The 23,254-nt window shown below is 42.4% G+C and overlaps 1 protein-coding gene across 1 annotated transcript in view; it reads right to left on the minus strand.

The window, feature by feature from the left end:
- PLCL1 (phospholipase C like 1 (inactive)) overlaps nucleotides 1-19,395 on the minus strand; it is a 41,327-nt gene extending 21,932 nt beyond the window's left edge. Inside the window, exons 1-4 of the mRNA XM_019290544.3 lie at nucleotides 16,905-19,395; nucleotides 14,481-14,684; nucleotides 4,804-4,879; nucleotides 1,561-1,670 (exon numbers count right to left, since the gene is read on the minus strand). Coding sequence (XP_019146089.1) covers nucleotides 1,561-1,670; nucleotides 4,804-4,879; nucleotides 14,481-14,684; nucleotides 16,905-19,325 — 2,811 coding nt within the window. The 5' untranslated portion in view covers nucleotides 19,326-19,395. The remainder of the gene's footprint in view (nucleotides 1-1,560; nucleotides 1,671-4,803; nucleotides 4,880-14,480; nucleotides 14,685-16,904) is intronic.
- Nucleotides 19,396-23,254: the final 3,859 nt, after the last annotated feature.

Consider the following 23,254-nt stretch of genomic DNA (forward strand, 5'->3'; position numbering starts at 1 on the left):
AGTTGTGGCTTATAAATGAGACAAGTAAATTATTCCTTGACCTTGACTAGATGTTTTAAAAGCTCTTCAGTATATTGACAATATGTGCTAGGGAGCAATTATTTTTCATGGAAAATGTTTCTCTGATACCCTACTTGTACCTTCATTAATCACAGGCCACCCTCAGAGGTACAAACCTCACATTTGACAAACATCTAAAAAAATGAAAACATTTTGAGTGACTCTGATCGTGAGACATTTATTTTACCTAACACAGCTAAAGGTATTCAGATGAATGTTCAGAACTGCCTAGTGTGCTTTTTTTGGGAGGCAGGGACTCTAGCTACTAACCACAATTGCTCTGTGTGGAATAGGTTGTCTATTTAAGTCTGTAAGTTTGAACTGGTTGACTTTTCTCTTCATCAGAGGTCCCATTAACTGAGCTGACACTGACTCCATTACTCACTTTTCCACTCTCTCCTGGTGAATCAAGGTATGCAAGAAACCACAGGTCCCCCAGGTCTTCTCTAACACTTCTCTACCACCAATGGCCTCTCCCACACACTTTTGCTCTTCAGCCCCTCTATTCCCAACTCCTTTTTCCCTCACCTGCTCAAGACACGTTAGTACTCTTTCCAGCACAATGCTGATGCATGCGTCTCCTACTACTGTTGCATGCTACATTTAGGGGTATATTTGATGAGAACAGTTCATCAACTGGCTTGCTCTGGGATTTCAGCAAAGGGAAAGGCACTGGGAGATACTGCCAGACAGGGCAACCCAGGAGCTGGAGCAGAGAGCAGGGACTGACAGAAGGGAAGTGTGATCCACCAGAGCAAGGTGGGAAATGAGGCTGTGAAAGCTGGAGTTGAATGCTAACAACCTGAATGCTTGGCTCAGGTCCTCTCCTTGTCTTCTGCTGTGGCTGCACCAAGTCCTCTCCTCTTTCCATCTCTGGTTGTCCCTAGCTGTTTTCACCCAGGCTCAGTCATACAGCTACCATGACAATTTGTGGCTCGTTGGTGCTGAACCAGCAGCTAAAGCCCAGTGAGTAACCACTTCACCCCGAGGTACGTCACTGTGCAGTCAGCATGAAGGGATGAAAATTCCCTTTTTAGCTGTTTGGACAGCGCTGTGCTTTGGAAACATAACCCTGCAGGACCTACAATATTCCTCATGTTTTTTTCTTGACAGTCCCTCCTGCCCTGTGCCTTCCCAAAGAGATGCTCCAGTTCTCATTTTACAAAAACAAGTCTTTGAGACACAATGACCTCAAACATGTCACTTTCAGGGTGCATGGGGCAGAACAGACAACCAAAGCCATGTCCCTGATGATACAAACAACAAGCCATCTTTCCTCTTCTGTTCAGGCTTAGATAATTCCCTTTACAGCTTCCAAATCAGAGGCATAATGGATCTATTTGATAAATATCAGTAAGTGGGGGTAGTTGAAACATCCCATTAAAAAAAGAACAACATGTTGCTTCAGCATTAGTAAGATGTACAAACAGAGGAGCTAAAAGAGCAAAGGTTTATTTATAAAGTTAATACGAGACAGGATGTGGTACTTTCTGTGCTTACCTTCAGCACTGTGATATTCCATGCAAAACTCTCAATGGCTTTGCTTAATTTTCTTCCTTTCAAACCTTCTTTTGTCCCAAGGTTATGAAGCTCTTCATGGAATTCCATTCCTAAAAATACAGATTGACACATCACTCAGTGCACAGTTGATTTTCCTTACAGATGTTGAGTGAGCATTTTCAGTCTTGCAGCTGGGACTTCCTACAACCTCTTTCTGTGCTTTCCCCCTGCCTCCTTTTACTTTTATGGCTTCATCCTGGGAGAACATTTTCCAGAATAAAGGTGTCATGTACAGTTTTGGGGCTGTGCTTCCACTTGGTTTGTGGCTCTTCTTGCCAGTCCTGGGGTTCCACACAAGCACTTGTCCCTGCACAGACACTCCTCCAGCACTTCTGCCTGCACTGCTGCCAATACTGCAACAAAAGGCAGTCACTTGTCGCTCTCCTTGAGCTGATGACTTTGCACCTTGGAAGGCTGTCTGACACACGTGGAAGATATCTGTTGAGCACAGCAAATGCAGGCTCCAGTGCACAACTCCTCATTAATTTTAATCACAGTCATACAGAAAAGCCCTTGTACTTCACAATGATAAATTACGTCAGCAGCACATAACTCTAATCACAGGATTGCTACTCCTGCAGCACAGAGAACTTAGACTTCCAACCACAGCCCTGTTGCATTTCATTGCTAGTTTCTGTGGCAAACATCTGCAGATCTTTTGCCTGGTACAAGAATTCAGGAAATCTGGGAACAGATTAAAAATCTTAAGGTATCCACTCAGTCCACCAGTTTCACAAGATCTGCACAGTGTATGCAACCTTTCTCTGAGTCTGGTGTAGATTAAGAGACAAAATGGAAAAGAGCTGCTTGTGTTCCCTTAGGTTATACCTTACAAAGACCAAACTGGCACTAAATAACTCCAAAGCATCTGAAGCCTACCCTGGCTGAACAAACCAAGCTCCGTCTCCAGTTGTTTCATAGCTTTCCCTTCCCTAGCACTTTACGGTAAATGTCACTCACAAATTTGAGCTTCATTGAAATGACATCAAAGAAATGCCAATGGAGAGAACATCTGCACAGTGTACATGCAGAGGATGTTTGGCAGGTTGATGAAGGACAGTCTAAGGCAGGCTTGCACTCAGCACAGCTTGCCCAAAGCACTCCTGGAAGACTAACAATAGTTTTTTCTTCTTTTGCACTGACTCCAGGAGCTCAATAACACTGAGGCTGTTCAACCCCACACAATGCAAGATTTCTCTCTCTACTGTTTATATTCCAAAACCTCACCCACTCACAGGCTTTGCTTGTCAAGGGTAACGGAGTTCCTGCAGTACATCCTTTGGAAAACAGTCTAAATAACTGCACCCCAAGCAAGATTTCCTTGCAGGTGTGCTTCATGCCAACTGACTTACAAAACATTTCACTTCAATTAGTAAAAGAAAATCTTCAAATGACTTGCTTTGTCCTGGAAAAAAATATGAAGGCTAATGGATCTCAGCTCTACGTGGACAGCCCTGCCTTTATGCAGCATCCTTTTAGTTATTTTTCCCTCTGGACCTCACTTCTCCATCTGTAACTTGGATACAGCACTGCCCCAGAGAGAGGGAGCCACAAAAATTTGTTAGGCTGCAGGTAGCAACACCAGTGAAAGCATTTAGCAGGGTCTAAGCTGCTGCTGACCACTGTATATTGAGCCGAGCCTGCACATTAAAAAAACAACAACAAAACCAGTCCCACAAGAACCAGTCTGGGAGAGGCAGCAGGACCCTGAGGCACAGGGAACCCACACCAAAACAGGCTATGAAACAGAGGTCTGGTGGAACACATGTTCAAAGGAAGCACAACTGGGGTGAGGGGTAAAGGACAATGTCACAGGCAATTGTACCTCTGACACCTTTTAATTTTGAGTGCCTCATCTTGCCACATGGAAAGTGTTACATAAAAATTCGCCTGGGTAACATTTGCAACAAATTAATTGGCATATGAGCAGGGGGAGGGATACTCTCTCTCCTAGCCCTTTCCTTTCTCTAAACCCCGTGGCTTCAGAGAAGTGCTTCATGTCTCACCAGCTGCCTTCTCAATCAGAAAATTTAAGGCTAATAAGGCAAACAAAAATGAAAATACAAGTGGATGCAGCAGCAAATTGAACACTCTTGAAAAATTTCTCTTTTTCCAGGGGGAAGGAAGGAAGGAAGGAAGGAAGGAGAGGGGAACTGCACGAAACGGAACATCAGTGTGGTAGCATGGTACTGCATGGTATTTTCTGTACACATCTCCTGCTCACAAAGACTCCAGTGCCCAGGCAAATGTCGTGGGTTCTTCTCTCTGTGCACAGATCAAGCTGTGCAGAGATGGCTGATGCTGCTGAGAGTCTGCATAGTTTAGTGCAAAGTATTGCTCTTAAATTATACCGTCTAGACACCCTCCTGGTACTGCATTTTCTTGTTACTGTCTCTTTCCTAAACCCTTTACACACGATGAAGGCTTTGGGACCAGAAATTTTACGCTGCTTACGCAGATACACAGGACCCAAGGCATGTCACAATGATGAGGTCCACGACTTCCAGCCAGACATGGCCACTTGCCTCTCACCCCTTTGGTACCACAATGCCAGCATGGCTGAAGAGCAAAGACTAGGTTCCATTCTGCTCTTGCACCACATACAGTCAGTTAAATGCTACTGCTGAAATGGCTTCCAATTTCCCCTAAATAAAAAGATGAATTGAAGTATTAACTACAAAACAGCAGTTTCATTCATTATTTATATTTAATACAAGCAAATGGCTGTAGCCTTTATCACTTGCCAAATCCAAAAATGCCTATCAGAAACAATAGTATTTAAGACTGTTGTGGTCCTGTGGGTATAGAAATCTCTTGCCGCTCTGTGTTCAAAGGAACAACTGAGCTAGAGAATGCACTCACTAAAGCACCACGCCTTCTCACCCCCCTCCTTTTTAATGCCTTTCTGGTTCATTTGACTAATTTAAATGCTGTCAGACAGTTCAGAGCTGTAGAGCAGATGGAGAAATAGCTTCCAAGGTGAAAGCTGAGTATTTTTGTCTGATCCCACACCTGCATTGCTATTGGAAGATGAGTCTTCAGAAGGGTAGAGCATGCCAGAGAAAGACTGGAATGCTCACCTACATCCAGGTGAAAAATGCTACATTAGTCACAAACTGTAAGTAAATTATGGCACATTATTTCCTATCTCCCATCCAGAACTGCTGAATAAAGATGGATTACCTGCTTTCTGGCACTGAACAATCTTGTCATGAGTGGTGTCTGCCGTCTCAATAAGAACCCTGCTCTCTTGAATCATCTGTCAAAAAACAAAAAACAAAAAAAAAAGGAAAAGGAAAAAATCAGCATTACTAGGGTTTCCTGCAACATCTAACACAACAGAAAGCACAAAGGTTGAAACTGGAGAGGAGGTCTGCTCTGAGAGTAGTACGATAAATATTGGATCCTTCCTTACTTTGGGGGACTCCCAGATCCGTATCAAGCTAAGAATCAGTTGCTCTGAAAATGTTTTGCTCCAAAAGTTAATGAACAGCAGTTTTACATCCATGAGACATCACTGCACACAATACGAAGGAAACAAAAGTGATTTCAGAAGAAAGCAGAGTTAGCAGAAAAACTTCATTCTATGTTCAATTAAGCCCTTTCTAACTGGTACTTTTCTTAAAAGGAGAAGTAAGTATAGTCCTTGACACAGGGGGTTATTAAAAAAGTTACCAAGTCATGAATAGAGCTGATTCCAAAAGGTATTTAAGCCTGTGCAGAACTTTATGCTATATAACAGTTAAGACACCTGTAGTAGTTCTTGAGTTTCTCCAAGGAGAAACTGAGATCCAAATCCTATCCTATCCTCAGTATTTCTGTTGAAGCTTAATAGAAGAGACAACAACACAAAAAATCAAAACAAGAAAAAAATCCACCTAAAACCAAACAAACTAAAGCAGCAGTTTCAACAAGCATACTCACAGGTTTCAAGAGACCTCCCTGCTTAGACATCTTCCTAGAATAGCCCATTAACAGCAAACAAATGAAGGGTTCATTACCTGACAAGTTTCCTGAGCCTCCCTGCATGCAAATACTATTCTCTTTTGAGAAAACCTCTCAGAAGCCCAGAAGCCTATATTGTTCCACTGTTCTATTCTGTGAAATTGCAAAAGGTGGTACATACATGTGTTATGGAAGGCAGGAACATGCTGTATAACCAACTATGCCTGAGAATAGCCTCACTGTCCTGCGATGTTCACCACAAACCTCAAACAGCACAAGAGCAGTGCCAATTAGAAATGAAGCAAGCTGAAGAGTGACTGCTTAATGTTACACCCTGAAATTACACAAGTCACCACCTGGAAGCTTTGCCAAAATGCTGCAACTGCTAAAAGCCTTCCTACTTTCAAATATGCTAAATATGAAAACCCAGCTAGTAGGTTTCAATGATTTTAGTGGAAGACAGCATAACAGTAATAAATTAACACTTGCAAATTAGCACGTCTTACTGTTTTAATTAGACACAAGGAATGAGAGACACTTCCACTTGTCACACTCAAACTTACAAATTCTGGAGAAATTTAGATGCAAATTTTGCTCCTCATCCCATCTTTATTTCTAATTAAATGTACTAAGGCTGCATTTAATAAAAATACCTATGCCTTTCCTTTGATATAAAGAACAACACACGGAAAACAAAATCCATTATCAGCTTCACAGGCAGAGTGAAAAAAGCCCAATATATGTACAGAGTGCAAAATTGTTTTTTAACAGTACATGACCAGTGGATATGCCCAAGATTTAAATTACTTTCCATAGTATCCTTTGCCTTTCATTCTTATTACTTGCTTGCTCATCCTTCATTTTTTTCCTCTTTGATAATTTCACTTGTCATCTAGAAAGAAATGACAATTTCTACCCACTCTCTCTGGCTTTTCTGTACCACAGCACATTATCCTTTTGTGCTGAAGAAGCCATTCAGGTGACAACTACAAATGCCGAAGGTTGTCTGAGCAGTGAAGACAGTACGAGTCCCAAAAATCCTGCAAGTCACTAAAGAAGCAGCTAGAGGCCAAACGTGCACCTCTTGCACATGCAGACCTGGGGCCTGTGAGGCAGTGCCCACACTGCCCAGCCCAGCATCTCCATGGCTCCTGCACCCCATGCAGCCACCACCCTGGCCTTGGGTCCCCACTGGGTCTGTGCCTGCGCTTCCCACCCAGCAGCAAGGTTTGCCCCGTGAGGTCAGCTGCAGCTAAGCTGGTATGGGACATTCAATTCTCAGGTCAGACTCTCCTGTGCTCATATCCTTCAAGCAGAATGTGACTTGTGAGGTTTCTATATAGGCACATGCACACGCACCCACACACACATATATATATATACACATATACAACCACAGGAAATTATCCTACCACGCACAAAAAAAGCAGGCTTGAGAATCATGCAACCACTGGACCCACTCCCAGGAGTTTCTGGCATGTCTATTTTAGGATTCTCAGACATGAAGGTATTATATTCATTTTTTAAGAGAAAAGTAGCACTAGGATGTCAATTTTTCCTTACTGCAGAGTAGGTAGAGCAACCCTCCACTCCTTTGATGCTGACATCAAAGTCTCACTGCTCTCAGCTCAGCAAGAACAAACAATTAAAAACAGATCATGTAGCAGAATTTAACATGTTCCTATCCTCCTGCTCAGCAGTAATCTTGACAAAAATCAGCAGCTTTTGTCCCATGACAAATCCTGAGAGTGGTTTCAGAGTTCCTCATCTCAGTGCCTGTGGTTAGGGGACACCCTCAGTTCATCACCTGGCATCCTCCCTCACATGTTTTTCTAGGAAATTATGCACTAGGTAGAGGTAATGCACCAGGTAGAAATAATGGGACCCAAGCCAGTTATGAGATAAAATTTTGGCTGGCCAATGGCACCTTTACCACCTCTGATAATAGCGTGCAGGACCCTGTATCCCTACATCACAGGCCAGACTGCCCCCAACAAGAGCTGCATGAGCAGTTTCAGTGGGCACAAGATCCTGCTTCCCAATGCTGCCATAAAAGATGGCAACAACAGGATAGGGCAAGGACAAAGCCTGGATATTCCCTCTGAAGAACAGACTGATTCAAACAGACAAGAGTACAACAGGCAAGTAACAGCTATCCAGGAATAAAGTTACAGCACAGGGTCATGGCATCTAGATACGCTTTTTCTTTTTTTGTCACTAGTTCTGAAATGAGTCCATGATTTCCTAGTCTGAATCATTCCCTGTTTTTCCAGCTGTCATCACATCTGAAACCCTGCTTGAGGATATCACCTACTTCTTCTAGAAGTGACAAGAACCAGCAGCCCTAAAAACACGACATGGAAGGCTGTGAGATTTTTCTGCTGGGAAGGTAACCCCATAAACCACATGACAGCCTGAGATTTTCAAGCCCACTTTTGCCAGTAATATTTCAAAACCCACCAACCTGCCTCAAAAGTGAAGAGTGACCTTTCTGATGTTTGCAGCATGAATTTTCGAGCGCCTTTCCTCTGCTCAGATCCGCACTGAGCAGCCCTCCAAGCAGCTGTGTAGTCCCAGCCATCTGGCTGGAGCCCATCAGAATGCTGTTTAATGTCAGCTCCCAAATGGCAGCTCACTTCCGTGAGTGACTCTCATGGAGCAAGAGATGTCCTACTCCCTCAGGAGTCTTGAGTTCCACCAGAGTGTGTTAACTCCTGAACGCTGAACTTCAAGGGATTAATGTCCAAGCTACATCTACTGAAAAGCAACCTTTAGAAGATGGATGTTGGGATCTGGGTCCACTTGGAGAGAGGAAATTTTCAGCAGCTGCTGAAGCTGGCAGGATTTCTTGGGACAACTTGAATTTCCCACGTCAGAAAGAAGGTGATAAACTTTACTGATTGGTCTGTTTAACGTAACTGGGGAAGGGGGTGAGGGGAATTGGACAAAAATAAGAATGAAAGCACACAAAACCTAATTCTGGTATAGAGAAGAAGAATAAACTTGATTCATCTCAATCCACCTGAAGCACTCTGTAACAATCATGCTGGATTCTCAAAAAAAGCATAGGAAGTAAGAGCTGGCACAAACCCAGGAGTTCTCTCCTTATCCAGTATATAAGACCCAGAAAGTGGAACAGTCCAAGGGTTGAAAACATAACTGACCTGTCTCCCTTCAGTGTCTAAGAATAGCATGGAACATCAAATTTAAAATCCCAGTGCTTCACACAAAGAACAATGCTTTACTTTGTCACTAAGTGAAATTTAAAATATCTTAATGCTGAAGGTATCATATTACTCACATGAAATTAACAGGGTTATTTATTGCCTGTACTAAAGGCAGTTTAATCACAGGATCAGTACAAACTGAACAAAAGAATGTTCTTTTTACTTTAATGAACTCTTGTGCTAAAGACCAACTTCTTCTTTTCATTATGAATTATTCTACAAACTGAAAAGGAGAGAGGAAATTAACACAGCAGCGTCTCACCAAGAAAAGACAAAAAAGAGAGGAAAAGCTCCTGGTGGCAAATTAAAGCACTGCTCCTGCTGGAAAGATAAATGAGAAAAAAGGGACAGTTCAAGGAAACCTTTCATAAATATTCCAAAGTTTAGAACAGAAATTGACTGAACATCAGACTAAAAGGAAGCTTTCTCTTAGGTGTCTCCTCAGGGCCATTGTCCCAATCTTCTATGCTTTTCATTGGCAATGAAGAGTTTTGCCTGGTTACAAAAACAAAACCACAAAAACTCTCAAAAACAAACCAAACCCACCATCAATCAAAAATAAAAGAGGTTACAAAAACAACCAGTTCATAAAACAGCTGAATAGCAAACTGAGCTCATGAAAATTTGAATTCCCTTTACCATTGAGCATTTCTTGTACACATCTGGGACAAGAAACAGTCAGGCAATCAATCATGTGCCAGCAAGTTTTGCAAGAAAAGAAAGATGGGTATGCAGCGCCAGGACATGGGAAGGAATGCTGCTGGCCACCATTCTGTCCACCACCTTGTCTCTGTCTTAGTGTAGTTCAAGCCAGATTTTGGTATCCAAGACTTTTCCTGCAACAGCCCAGCATAAGAAACAGCTACCAAGGATGGTTACGTGAGCTGGAAACATCTGAAACACCTTACTGACACAAACTGAGAAGAAACGGCATAAAATTCACCTTAAATTCCAATTTCGTGTTTTCAGTTAGAAATATTTCTAGGGAAATATGGAATCATTGTTGGAGGATGTGATCTCTGCATGAAAACCAGTCCTCTACAGAACAGGAGCAATGGAGGGCGGGGGGGAGAGAGAGAGAGGTCAGTTTTCAAAACGCTTATGCTAAAACAAAGTACCCAATTGGAACTTCATTCTCTAAGGGAAGTTCTGATTTGACTCTTTGCAGGTTCTGTTTTAGTAGTGACTAATGGACATGGGCAATCCAAGCAAGAAACTTTGAGAGCAGTGGGTAAGAGAATTGTAAATAGAGAAAGAAACAGGACTTTCCTTAATAAGAAGTGGAAAAAGAAACTGACTTTCCCAGTCCATGTCCAATTTTGGATGGAAAATTCTTTAAAACAAATACAAATTCAAGACAATGTCCATGTGCTGGACTGTGTTTGACATCAGTGCATTATGACACTTCTTTGGCAGCGGATGCTCTGCTCTGCAATATCCCTTGTCTTCAGCTGCTTAGAGAATTGTGAAAAATGTTTCTCTGGGGATGACTCTATCCCAGCTGAGGTATGAATTTCAGTGAAAAAGCTCACAAAAATCTACTTAGTCATTTTGCATTTACATAATAACTGGGAAAAAGGACTTTCTTCTTGGGAATAAAGTCATGCCTGCAACAAGACAAGCCCAAAAAGACTGAATACGAAAGAAGAGCAGACAAAGAGCAGCTCACCTCACACACACCTCAGCAGACCTCTGCTAGTGTGCATGGACCAATACCCATATCAATAAAACTACTGCCATTAAATACCTCAACTTATTTCCCAGCAACCTCACAGAGGCTGCTTCTCCTCTCAAAAATCCCCAATCCATCTCCACGTTGGCCAAGACATTCTTAACTACCCTGCCATCTCCCAGAAGTACCTACAGCCACCCTGTCCTTCCATAACTATCTGCTTCAACATAGCAAGATTAGGCTTGAATACAGAGAAAAACATTAATGTCAACGTGAGTTTATATAAATAAACTTCATTGTTCAACCTTTTTTACACTTCTTGTTATTTATGATTTGAAAGCATGTAAAGATAACTTGGAGGTCTCATTTTTCTTAGAAAAATTTCTGTACGCACATGAGCCAGGAGATTGGGTAAAACCAAGAACACTTATTATCACTTGTTTACTGCTTTTGATTTTCAAATGATTCAATCATTTGATCTTGGAGGAAAATAATGCTTAACCAATAACTGAAATGCAAAATGCACAAGTGTCCCTGAGTTCATGCACACTTGCATCAGCACATGAATATATCGTGCAGACAGAGTAACCACAATCTGTTTCCAAACAATTCTCAACCAAAAAAACCCCTAACTTCACAGGATAACCGCTTGCAATGAATAATTCAACCATCTGTCAGGTCCAGCTGGGCCCCATCCCTTCTCTTCACATGGAGTAACTCCTTTCTTAGGTGTGATCAAAGAACACCAGCATTAATTTGACAGGTTGTGAGGCACACTGCACATGCTGCCCACCTGAGCCACCACTGACAAGGGGGAGCACAGAGGTAAGAGAGGCAGAGCAGCAGCCCTTCCTCATGGGACAGGAAAGCTCTGAAGAACAACTCTAAAAGTGACAGGGTACACTATCCTAGGATGTTTGTGTTGGAAGCAATGACATCATGACCTGAATCCATTAATCACGCTCTATGTGTGGTACCAAGTAAAGCTGTAAATTGAAATTAGCCATTCTACACTGTATTTCTGATCATTGACACACTTTTCAAAAATGTTGTCTGTGTATTGCCAACAGTCCATCTTATTTTCTTGGTTTTGGCAAATCCTATTCCCTGCTCTCCTCTGCAGAAACTCCCACACAACCAAGTATTATCAGTGAAGCCTCTTCCTACACGAGACATGGCCAACAGTACAGCTCCACTAAACCACTGCAATGCCACCATAAAATGAGAGAAACACAGTCCTGAAAAATTGTTCTGGTTCCTTAAACAAAGCACATTAAATTTTATTCTAATAAGGTTACTCTCAAAAGAAAATATTTAATGCAGAGCACAATGGTAAAATTAATTGCCCAGGAAAAAACAAACAACCTGCACAAACGGGTCTTTGTCTATCTCACAGCTGACAAAGGCTGAGCAGGAGGGAACAGACAGTTAATTGTTTTCCAGATCATTGTGGCAGGTCTCTGAGCATTTGCACCTCCATTGCCCTGGACCATCAGCCCTGTTTATGCCCCATAAAACACACATGCAGAGTCTATACTCTCCATGGAAAAATAAAACGGTATATTCAGTTAGCAATTTTCTGTAAGGGGAAAAAATTCTAACACATTAGGGCTGTTTTTATCAGAAATTATTTTCAAAGCAGACTTTTTATAGAATGTGGCACATGTAGTGTTTTCAGAGGTGGTGAGGAAGCATTTGCCCAGCACTGAAGCTCCCTGTGCTGTGGGGCCCAGTGAGTGAGGCAGACCTGCAGTCACACTATGAGATTTAGGGTCAAACTTTTTTCCATTTTACTGTAAAAGGAGTTAAGAAGTATAGCCTGTTCATACAAGAGACAGGCCAATATAAACAGATTTTATTTTATGCATTTAAAAATGCTCTTAAGCCTATTCCTTCAAAAAGTGCTTTGAAGTGAAGAGACATGCAGCAAGCACTTGTGTATCCAGTTCCTTGAAGCCATATTTATCAACAACATGAAAGGCTGAACCGTAGTATATCTTGAATTAAAATTAATAAATAGGCTAAAATATTTTGTATTGCTTTCCAACAACATCTCCTTGTGCTCTCATTTGCACAAAAAAAAGTATTATTAAAAAGAAATACACCCTGGAATATATGAAGTCATTATACAGCAAGGAGAAGCCCCTTGTCAACATTCAAAATGCAAACCCCTTCCCACACAGTGATTTCAAATATCAAGATTGATAGAGACAGTTCATTTATTCAAACACAGAAAAGGCTAAATAGATTCCAATATTCTGCTGCTGGCATTGTTTCAAAAGGCAAACATCCAAAACGTAGCAAAATCACTTATTAAATCCAGCTTTCTTTTTCAGAAGCAAATAGTTTTAGTCAGTAAGAGGCAGTCACAGCCAAAGTGGGGAAAAAAAAGTATCATGTTCTTCTTAACAGAACTATATCTCAGATCAATCCTTACATAGGCAAGGCACAACTCCCTTCTCTCTCTCTCTGATTTTAAACTGTTTGCATGTTCTTCTGACGTTCAAGTAACATCTTCCCCTATCAGAGACAAAGGTGAGAACAACCATTATTTAAAACAGTTGTACAAGTGTTTTTGTCTGCATCTAAAAAAAGTCCTTTCACCTATTTAAATTGAAAAACTGTTTCCAGAGTACCAGGAGGCCTTGAAAAGTCCCATGTGTACTCTTCAGTATATAATTACAAAGATAAGAGATGACACTTTCATTTTGGTAAAACTCCATTAAGCAGGCCTCCAAAGACAGAAAAATCTCTTATTTATGTGGTATTTGCTCTTTCAGAAAGACATGACACCATGTAACAAATCTACCCCAAAGAAGTTCCATCTGAAATAAGGCAATCAACTGGATTTGCAAATCCTTGTTCTGGTATTGTTACAACTGATAACTTAATCACTCCCTGGTAATAGAAACTACTCTGGAACGAACCTAGGGGTTATTTCAGAGTACTTTTAGTATTTCTGTTTTAATCACCATCAGTGTCTTCCCCACCCCACAGACTGATTTTCCCTTGAAAAGGAAAGTGAGATGCAAAGGAGGTGAGCATTTGGCACACTGAATAGTTGGTCTAAGCTGCGATCACTCTCTGCAACACATCAGGGTCTCTGGAAGCAATTCGATACTCCCAGCATTATTCACCATTTTCTTCCTTATGAACACAAGCTGCAGAAGTAACTGCTGCCCTCTTAACAAGAGTTGTGATTCAGTCTGGCTGCCACAGTGCAATATTTAAGTCAGGCTTGGCAGAACTGTGCATCTTGCTATCGGTTGCTGCAGACTGTCAAAAAGGACGGGAAGCAGCAGGGCACCCCCACAGCCCAAGAGGCACAGTGTGACAGCAACTTCTGCTGCTGAAGTCACGCACAGCTGTTGCTCAGTCACCCACAGCAGTGACATATGTCATACAATGAGCAGCAGCACTCAGCTGGAATGATTCCAGTTCGTGTCGCTGCATTTGTATAAGCATTCCTGTACCACACTGAACTCTCCTTCCCCATGCAAGAAAACAGCATTTTAATCTTCCCTTCCAACTCTGCCATGCCCTCCCCAAGAGCAACACTGACTTGATCTGACAGGGACAGTACTTAATAGTGCTGCTGCAAAGCCTAGGGAAAGGGAGGGCTCAGCTTTGCCTGGGAACTCCCATGCTGCAGCTCCCTATCTAACAGCCTTGTGCTCTGCTGCGGGGAGGCCAGCAAAGGCCAGCACACAAATTTTGCCGTTTCCCAAGGACAAGGACTAACAGTGCCAGTACAAGCTGAATTGCTGCTAGTTTGTAAACAAAGTCCTCTTCAAATGCCAACCTGTGTTAGCCACAACTGTGTTTAAAAAAGGAAACGACGACAAAAAGCCCAGTGTGGCATTGTGGTGATTAAAGGCCAACCAGGCAGAGCCCAAGTCATTTGAAGAGCTTTGTTTATTTAACTGGACCATTTGGGTGCATGAAAGCCAGTGGGCACAGCCTGCCCCATTCACAGCAGTGGGGAAAGGCAGAGGTAGCAGTGCCGAAGTGCCTACCAGGTCATACGCTGCCAGGACCTTTTTCTGCACGTCGGGCACGGTCCCCAGAGGCTCCAGGTAAGGAAAGGTGTCCTTCATGCAGAGGGCCACGGAGGGCGCGTTGTCGCTGCTCACGAGGCGCGAGGACAGGGTCAGGATGCACTGCTTGAGGCTGGCGATGGGCGGCAGCCCACACAGCTCCTTCACCGACACCATGGCGTTCTGGGGAAGGGACACAAACACTTCAGCACGTGTTGCCACTCGCCACTCAGTCCCCTCCACCTGCCACTACCTTGACAGCCCTTTCTTCTTCTCCCCTCTGATGTGAGGCAGTGCTATCCCGCTCTTCACCGTCCCCGGGCCCACCATGGACCACAGGATTCCATCTCACACAGGAATTCCCTGCCAGCCGCATTCTCTGTCCCGAAGCCTAATGCCAGATCCAGCTTTCTCCCAGGCTCAGGCATCCCAACTGCCAGCTCTTCAGCAACTTTGCACTGCAAATCCAGCTCTAACAGGGACAAGTTCTGTTCCCCAGCATATTAAACCATCAGCCTAAAATGCTATTTCTCTTACCAACTGCTTAGACTCCAATCGCTTTTGATGCTGTAATCACTTTGTTCTCCCATCATTATCATCCTCCAGCAAGAACAAGTTTGACAGACCTTGTATTTCCCATGGGAAAGGCAAGCAGGAAAAACTCACTTCGTTTTCAGCCTTACATTACCACATCATAAAGAAACACAAACACTCTTTCCCCTTCATAGGTCCCATGTAGGAAAATCAATACCGGATATGCAGGTCAAACCAAACTGACATGCCAGGATTTATTTATTTATCAGGTCAGAGGATATACAGCTGACATGCACCCATCATTTTGCTTCTTGAGTTGCACAAGGAGTGACCAAGATGCACAAAACCCAAGTAAGAGTATTATAACAACCCATACCTTGCAAATGTTCCTCCCACAACTTGCTGAAAAAAAACCAATGGTCAGACAATGCCTGGCTAAGTAATAGATGGTTTTCTCATTAATTAAATTCGAGAGCATGCAGTTAAACGCAAAACTATGTCTTTACACAGCATTCCCCAGAACATGATCTTTTACTGAACTTTTGCTTGGAAAGCACATTAATGCTGTTTCTGAGTCAAAATCCGAATATTTTCATTTATATAGCTCATATATAGTGCCTGACCTAGACAGAAGGTGGAGTCAGCAGTTCAAGCTAGTTACTTTCAAGGCGTGAAGGAAAGGAAAGGCTGGGAAGAGTTTCCCATTCTTAAAAATATGCTGAGGCTATTCCTTTGAGAGTGATTTAAAGCTTATGTCATTTTGTAAACTTTTCCAGCTGTCAACATTTCATTTGCTTTAGACTCCATCCAGAAGAGTGGGGTCAATGAAGTGCTATGTGTTTTTCTTCTGTTTTCAAGAGAAAAAAAAAATGAACTGTTTCTGTATCTTTACTAAGGAGATAGCTATGGCTGATTCCAGCTATTTATTAAGGAAAACTCATTGTTTAATGCTACTCAGTTTTGTTTCTAGGCAGTGCCTGAAGCTCTGAATTGAGCTGTCCTTTAATCAACCTGAAGTCACCCCCACCACAGAAGAGAACCCTGGGCAGGTTCTTGTTTGGCCTCGCTGCCACTTCACATCCTGCCATCCATGAAGGTCTAACCCAAGCACTTGTGACAGTGCCTGTGTGCCTGGGCCCTGATGCTGCTGGCCACAGCAGGCTCTGCTGCACGGAGCAGCATGGGTGCACGGACAGAGTGCCCGGGGACCCTCTGAGCCAAGACATGGCACTGGTGTCTGTGCCAGCCCTCAACCAGCCAAGACAAAAGAGTTATTCAGCAGGGAGGAAACTGCAATCCAAGTGGCATTCAGTGCCTATGTCAAACATCTGCAGCCCTGGGGCAAACAGTGGCAACACACACTTGGGAAAACATGCTGCTCTTTGCACAGGGGGTTTCTTTGGTGTAGACAAGACCTTAATGACACATCCACTGACTGCTTCTTATACTCACCCAAAGAAAATTAAGAGCATAACCCTCACTCAGTTAGCAAACCAAAAGCTTGTTGACGTTTTTTCTAGAACCAATGAGGAAATGAAGTATCTGAGACCGGAGGCAGGGAACACAAATATACCCTCAATTCTGCTTTCCCAGGAAAAAATATGGAGAGGGCACAAATTTTAAAACATGGAGAGGGCACAAATTTTAAAAACTCATTTTTAAAATGTTTCTGCCTAATCCTACATTTGCTTGTTAGTTAGCACCTGTAACTATCAGCCTGCCAATGTTCATTTAAAGATTGACAAGCTGTGGGTCTGAAGCTTCACCAGCTTCCACCAGCTTCAGCAAGCATGCCCTACCAGCAGTTCAAACCAGGACTTTCCCTTCCACATTCAGGACACATCAACACACACAATGGAAGTCTCATACCTGCATATTTTCTCTCATGTCAGTAGCCTCTCGCAGTGGATGCACTGCCAGCTTAAAGATGTCATCAATAGTCTTGAGACCAGTGTTCCTCAGCATGGTGTACTCCCTTGCTTTCTTCCCTATCCTCACTGAGAGGCTGCGCTTTTGTGCCTTCCCGCCTCCACTTCGGTTGGTTATTGCAATGTGAACAAAGAGGGTAACGTGCTCCATGATGTCACCAACAAAAGAGCGCAGTGGTATGTGCCTGTATCCGGGCTGTAAGCACTCCAGTGGGATGGTGTACTGCCCTATGAACTCATCCCCAATGTAGTCATCATCCAAAACAACAAAGCGGATCATAGCCAGCTCTGGTAGATTGATCTGGAACTCAAAGCTTTCATCAAAAATAGGGTTATCACTGTTTTGCTGCACAGTTTTAGTTCTTTGTTCGGTGCAGTCTGCAGGAATGCCATGTATTTCTATGCAGACATAGGGGTCTATGACATCCCCTTTTGCACATGCACCCTTGGGCTTTGGAAAATTCTGCCCACTGATAATTTTGACATGTAGGACCTGGGGGGAGACCCCCGGAACAATACCCTTGGTATTTGCGCTGAAGTAAGACACTTCATCACGCATCACTGAGGGCCTGAGAACGTACCCACATCCCCCGTTCTGTAGAAACCAACCAGTGTGTAGGTCCATCATGGGCCCCGGGGTCTGATAGTTCATTGCCACTATCTGGCAACCACAGTTCCAAAAATCTTGAGGATTTAAGTTACTGGAGTCTATCCTCATAGCACTCGGGTACACCCTGGACAGAAACTTTTTGTTGTAGTTAACAAAATCTTCAGGGTATTCATTTGCAATCCGACTGGCTTCTGCCTCACTGAAGGAGCACATTTCCCAATAATTTTGAGATTTCATGGATGTCTCAAAGTCTTTATATTGGACAGATTTGCATAGGGACACCAAGTCAGACAACTCCCTGCAGAGCCAGATCAGCTTCGGTTCCCTTGAGAAGTCCTCTGACAGTCTTCGGGATATTTCAGCCTCTTCATCTTCATCGGTGACCTCTCCTTCTAATACATCCTGGTCGCAGGGCAGTTTCTTCCCCTTCACAATGATCTTCATTTTCAGTTTCTCAGGGGATGGGAGGTAGGCTTCTGAGGACAAAGGTGCCTCTGTGTACAGCTTGTTTCCAAAGATCCTTTTCATGTGTTGCACCATCACCTTCTGCTGCTGTACAGAGCAGTGGTTCCCCAAGCAGAGAATAAGAGGGTATTCTGAGGCAAAGAAGGCCAATTTGTTTATTACCTCAATGACATTTCGAAAGGCAAGTGGCGATGTCATGTTGTTGCGGTTACAAATAATGGGTTCATTATCTGGGCCGTCACAGACGTCCAGTTCAATACTCCGGCAGCTCATCTTTAAAGCTCTGACATAACCATTGATATCAGCTGGGCCTCTGAGCTGGTCTTCTATTAGATATGTATTGTGGGATGCATTGATGTAGTAATGTGACAAAGGCTGCGTCATGTCTTGGACAATTTTTTTGTGCTCTGGGTCAAAAATATCACATTCTGAGGACAATAAGTATTGAGTAAATCCATCAATTGCAAGAAAACCTTTCAACCGCCCTTCTTCAGAAAGCTCATACCTGCGTATAATATCTAGACACATTTCTTCTGTTATGTGGGTCACTCCTTGCTCAGCCTCTAAAAACAGCATCAGGTCATTGGCATCCAGGTACTCTTTGTTTTTGGATATCTGAACAAGTAAGAAATACACTTCAGGTCTTGTGCAAAGTTCACTAAATGCTTCACAAAACTCTTCTTTTGTTACTCGTGTTGTCAGTTTCTCTTTACTCTTCTGAATTTCCTTAAATTTTAATCTAATCTTTGATTCCTTTAAGGTGGGGTTAAGCTTCTTTATTAGCTCCACAGCTGTATCTTCTAACATTATGCCATTGCCATCAACATCTGCTGCTTCGAATACAGTTTTTAACCAGGCAAACCGTGGGGTATTATGGCTGCTTTCCATCAAGTCCAGGGGTTGTTTGCTACGAGAAACTAAGTACCTTAATCCTGATACCCAAATATTGGCCACATCAGCTGAATTGGCAACCAAGTCAAGGGACTCATAGTTCTCACCATGAATTATCGACAGCGCACAGTCCTCAGAAATCTGATCTGCAAGTCCATTATTCCTGAATGTTTCTGTGTTCTTCCCTAGTCTGATTTCTTTTATAGCAGAAATATCAAGCTTGGCTTTGTCAAGATCCTTCTTGGAAGGCTCCCAGCGAAGAGCCTGCAGGTCAGGATCCAGAGTAAAAAAACGGTTATAAATCCGGGAATTTGGACGAACTTTCTTCAATTCACACCCAGCCTGCATAAAGCTGATACAGTCACTGGCACTGCTTATTTTCTTCTCTGACGGCATGCTGCTGAAGGACACTGTTTTCTTTCTTCCACATTTTTGGTTTGAAGGATCCTGTGGAATAATTACATTTTTTAAAAAAATTAGCAGGTTTTCTTTGGCCATTCCACAAGTGCATAAATAATAGAAAAGGTACATTTATGTAATGATAATTAATGTTCTTCTGAACTTCAAAACACAACATATTATTCCTTCCCACAATTCAGTTCCCTACTGAGCTATAAAATATACTGAGCTATAAAGCGACTTGACTGACTGTGGCATTAGAGATAGCAAGTTCTCATGAGTGACATTTGCAGCTATTAAACTGTCTTCCAGATTTCAGCAACCTGCTACAGCTGTGAGGAGTCAGTATCCAGTTGTATAAACTATGTCCAGTTTCAAAGCAGATACATCACTCTCTTGTCTCCCCACTTGTTTTGAAAAGTAGTTATTCTGGTCACTTCTGTGTACAACAACTACAAAGCACTGTAGGAAAATGGACAGCCAGACAAGAAATCCAAAGCCTTTGTCTTTAGGAAATGTATTCTAACTCCTCTTTAGAAAATACTCAGCCAGACATGCGACTGTCTTTTCAGTATCAACTGATGTAAACGCAGCTGCCTGCAAAGCTGTCTGTAATGTCAGTGCAGCAACTAAATTTGAACCTTTCCCTGCATATTATCAATTCAAAACATCTCACAATAATTATAAATTATAAATCCTTCTTTTCTCTGCATGATTTCCATCTATCCCATTAGTATGTAAACTATCCAACAGCTACCAAAAGTATTTTTAAAACATCACTCAAGACTGCAATTAATTGTGAAAGACTTGTTAAAATTGTTTTCCCTCCTATTTCCCTAGCCACCAACAATACTTCCTTAATTCTCTGCCTTCTGTTGTTGAAGCGACCTCAGCTGCCTGGATTTTGAATGGAAAAGGAGTCCTGAGGCAAGGAAATGTTAATGCTGGGCCTAAGCACACAGCTCTCCACCCTGCTGCCTCAGGCCCAGACATCTGATGTGCACCAGGCACCAGCTTCCCAATAGCCGCTGGGGATCTGCTTTGAGGCACCAGAACCCCCGACTCCCAAACCCTCTGCAGCCTGGACTTCCTTTCCCTACCCCAGCAGCTGGTTCCACTGAGCTCCAGTTTATCTGCTGTGTCATTCAACCTCCCTCAAGTCATACTCCTCTGCAAATCCCACATATAAGCCCTGCTCTAGCAGGGCCCTCCATCCACCCATCTCTGTCCTTTGATGCTCTGCACCATCTGAGCAGGACCTTGTGTAGCTCCCCAAGCCACAAAGCATCACTCTTGGTGCTCATACGAACCTCTCCACTCTTCATTTGCATGTTTGTGAAGATACTTTCAGCAAATTAGTCAGTATGAACGTTTCTACCTTGTTGTCATTCGCTCACTTCATTCAATAATATCCAAAATATTTCCAAACCCCCAGGCCTCTAACTACTGAATTTAAAGGCATGGTATCTGCTGGGAACAAAATTAAAACCTCTGAACTTCTTATGATAAAGATTTCTTATTAAACTAATAGAGAGACTTCTACTGACAAGAATAATTCCTCTTTCCATTTATTTAGTACTTATTATGAGAATGGGTCTTAAAGAAACAGGAAGAAAGTAAACAAAGCGAGTGCCTCAGGTCACCTACTTTTTTAATTACAGTTTTATGCTAAAAATATTCTGTTCCTGCATTAACATACTGTGTTTTAATACACAGCTTTGGCTGTGGAAATCTTCAGGCAGTAGACGCTAATGAATACAAACAAATGCAGCAGGTTACCCCACGAGTAATCTTTTTTATTTCCTTATGTTTACAGGAGCAATATTTAGATTTAAGATTGATTAATTAGGAATATTCTTCTCATATAGTTAGAAGTATTAATGGCCTTGGATTCTGCAGTGACTCATTCTTTGACAGAGGTTCCTCAGGGCCAGACCTAGAAATCTCATCAGAGCAGCCTATCTGATTTATCTACAGGTCTGACATTTTGTCTTAACTAAGGAGGCGCGAGTGTTATGTAACTACTTTTTTTTCTGCAAAAAATTAAAGACATTTATTTTTAGTTTCAAGATACCTGTGCCTTTTGATCAAAGTAAGTCAGGGAATTAATCAGCCATTTTTCATGTATTAAGGTGGGGGAAAAGAAAGCCTAATTGACCTCATGGACAAACGATAAAAGTTTCCTTTTAACACTCAGTCTTAACCCCTCAGGGATTTTGGTGGGGATTAGATTATCCTCTGTGTCCTCTCTCCCTGCTTTTATTTTTGATGGATACTTCTGGTTTTGTACTTAGTGGTATGTATGGAACATCAGAATTGTATAACAGCACTTCACCATCTCAAAGGAGGACTTGCCTCTATCTTTCAATCAATTGAACAGAATTCAAGCCTAATCCACAGACTAATTGCCTATAACTAACAAGATTTAAGTACTATTGACACTGATGGGATTATTTTAACTAACAATATCCTCAATCTAATGTATAATACATAAAAACCCCACAAAACTGCAATTGCTAACTGAGCTTATCACTGCATCAGCTATTCCCCTCTCGGTCTCTCTAGACTAGGAGCATACTCAGTCTTCAAAAGTGGGAGCTGTTACTTCAGATATAATGTGACAGTTTTCATTCATAATTATCACAAAGTTAATTATTCCAGTCTTGCAAAAACTCAGAAGGTATTTCTGTAAGCTCCAAAGCTGTCTTCTCAGCCTGACAGCCCAGGCACTCGCCTTTGTTTTACCACACTCCTAATGTTTGAATAAGCACCTCTGGATCCTGACACCATGGTTTAGCCAGGCCACACACCTCCAGATCCCTAGGGACCACCCTGGGGAGCAGAGGAGTATTTTCTTCAAGAAGTGTCCTCCCACCACTGAGCCCTACTCACACCAATGCCTGAAGAGGACAATTTATACACCCTGTGCCTTGCCACTGATCTTATGCTGAGTTTAGTTCAACTGAGACTCCAGACTTGGGGTTCTAATTTTAGTGTAGCTATTGCTTTCTTTAAATCTCTACCTTAATCCAATTTCAACAGATTGGTCTTCTAAGACAAGACATCCAGCTAAGAATACTGTGCTGCAATGTCTCCAGTGGCTAAACTGCTGCTCCATTCTACTGGATACTAAGAACAGGAAAAAGTACAGTCACCTAGCAAACTAAAAGCTGCCAAAATCTTACATGGATAAATAGGAAACCTACTCTCTTGTGCTACCTGCCAAGGTATCAAACGCTGCAAGTTATCAAAAAACCTCTCCTCAGAATTCAGGCATGCAAGAGCACTTGTTCCTCTTCATTAACCAAAGCAATTAGAAAGCACAATGAGATGCAGCCCTGAATCTTGGAGCTGGAAATTCTACCTTTCTCCAATATGCTAAGGTCATCAAAATTGATCTTGCCTAGGTAACTGGACAGTAACTGGCCTAGGACTGCCCTTTACCCTCAGTCACTTGTACTGATGGAACTGGATTTATTGTGGTAGTGAAAAATCAAAAACAAAAGATGATGTTTGCCAAAAAGAAAAATCTACATCAATGTGAAAATGAGGAACTAACTTGTAGATTTTCCATCCTAAGATCTTTCCTGCCAGAGACAGCCAAGCTCTATACAAAGCACTGTTCCTGGAAACAAACACAATCAGTTTGCATGCAACATGCAAGTACAAAAAGGAAATCCTCACTCATATGGGAAACCTTATGTTTCCAAGGTAAGACACTTTTTTCAAAGTGACTCAAAACTATGGTTTCTTTCAGTTCTTTGGTTATCCCCTTTAAGGTGCTCTAACAGGATGACTCCATCTCCTTCCTGCTCCTGAGCCTGCATAGTATCCATTATATAAAATACCTCGAGACCTCAAACACAAGAGCACATCAATAGATTTCAGCACATGCACTGCTGCTCTGAAATCATTAAGGACCAAGG

This window comes from Corvus cornix, chromosome 7 (assembly GCF_000738735.6).
Source record: "Corvus cornix cornix isolate S_Up_H32 chromosome 7, ASM73873v5, whole genome shotgun sequence".
NCBI classification, from domain to species: domain Eukaryota; kingdom Metazoa; phylum Chordata; class Aves; order Passeriformes; family Corvidae; genus Corvus; species Corvus cornix.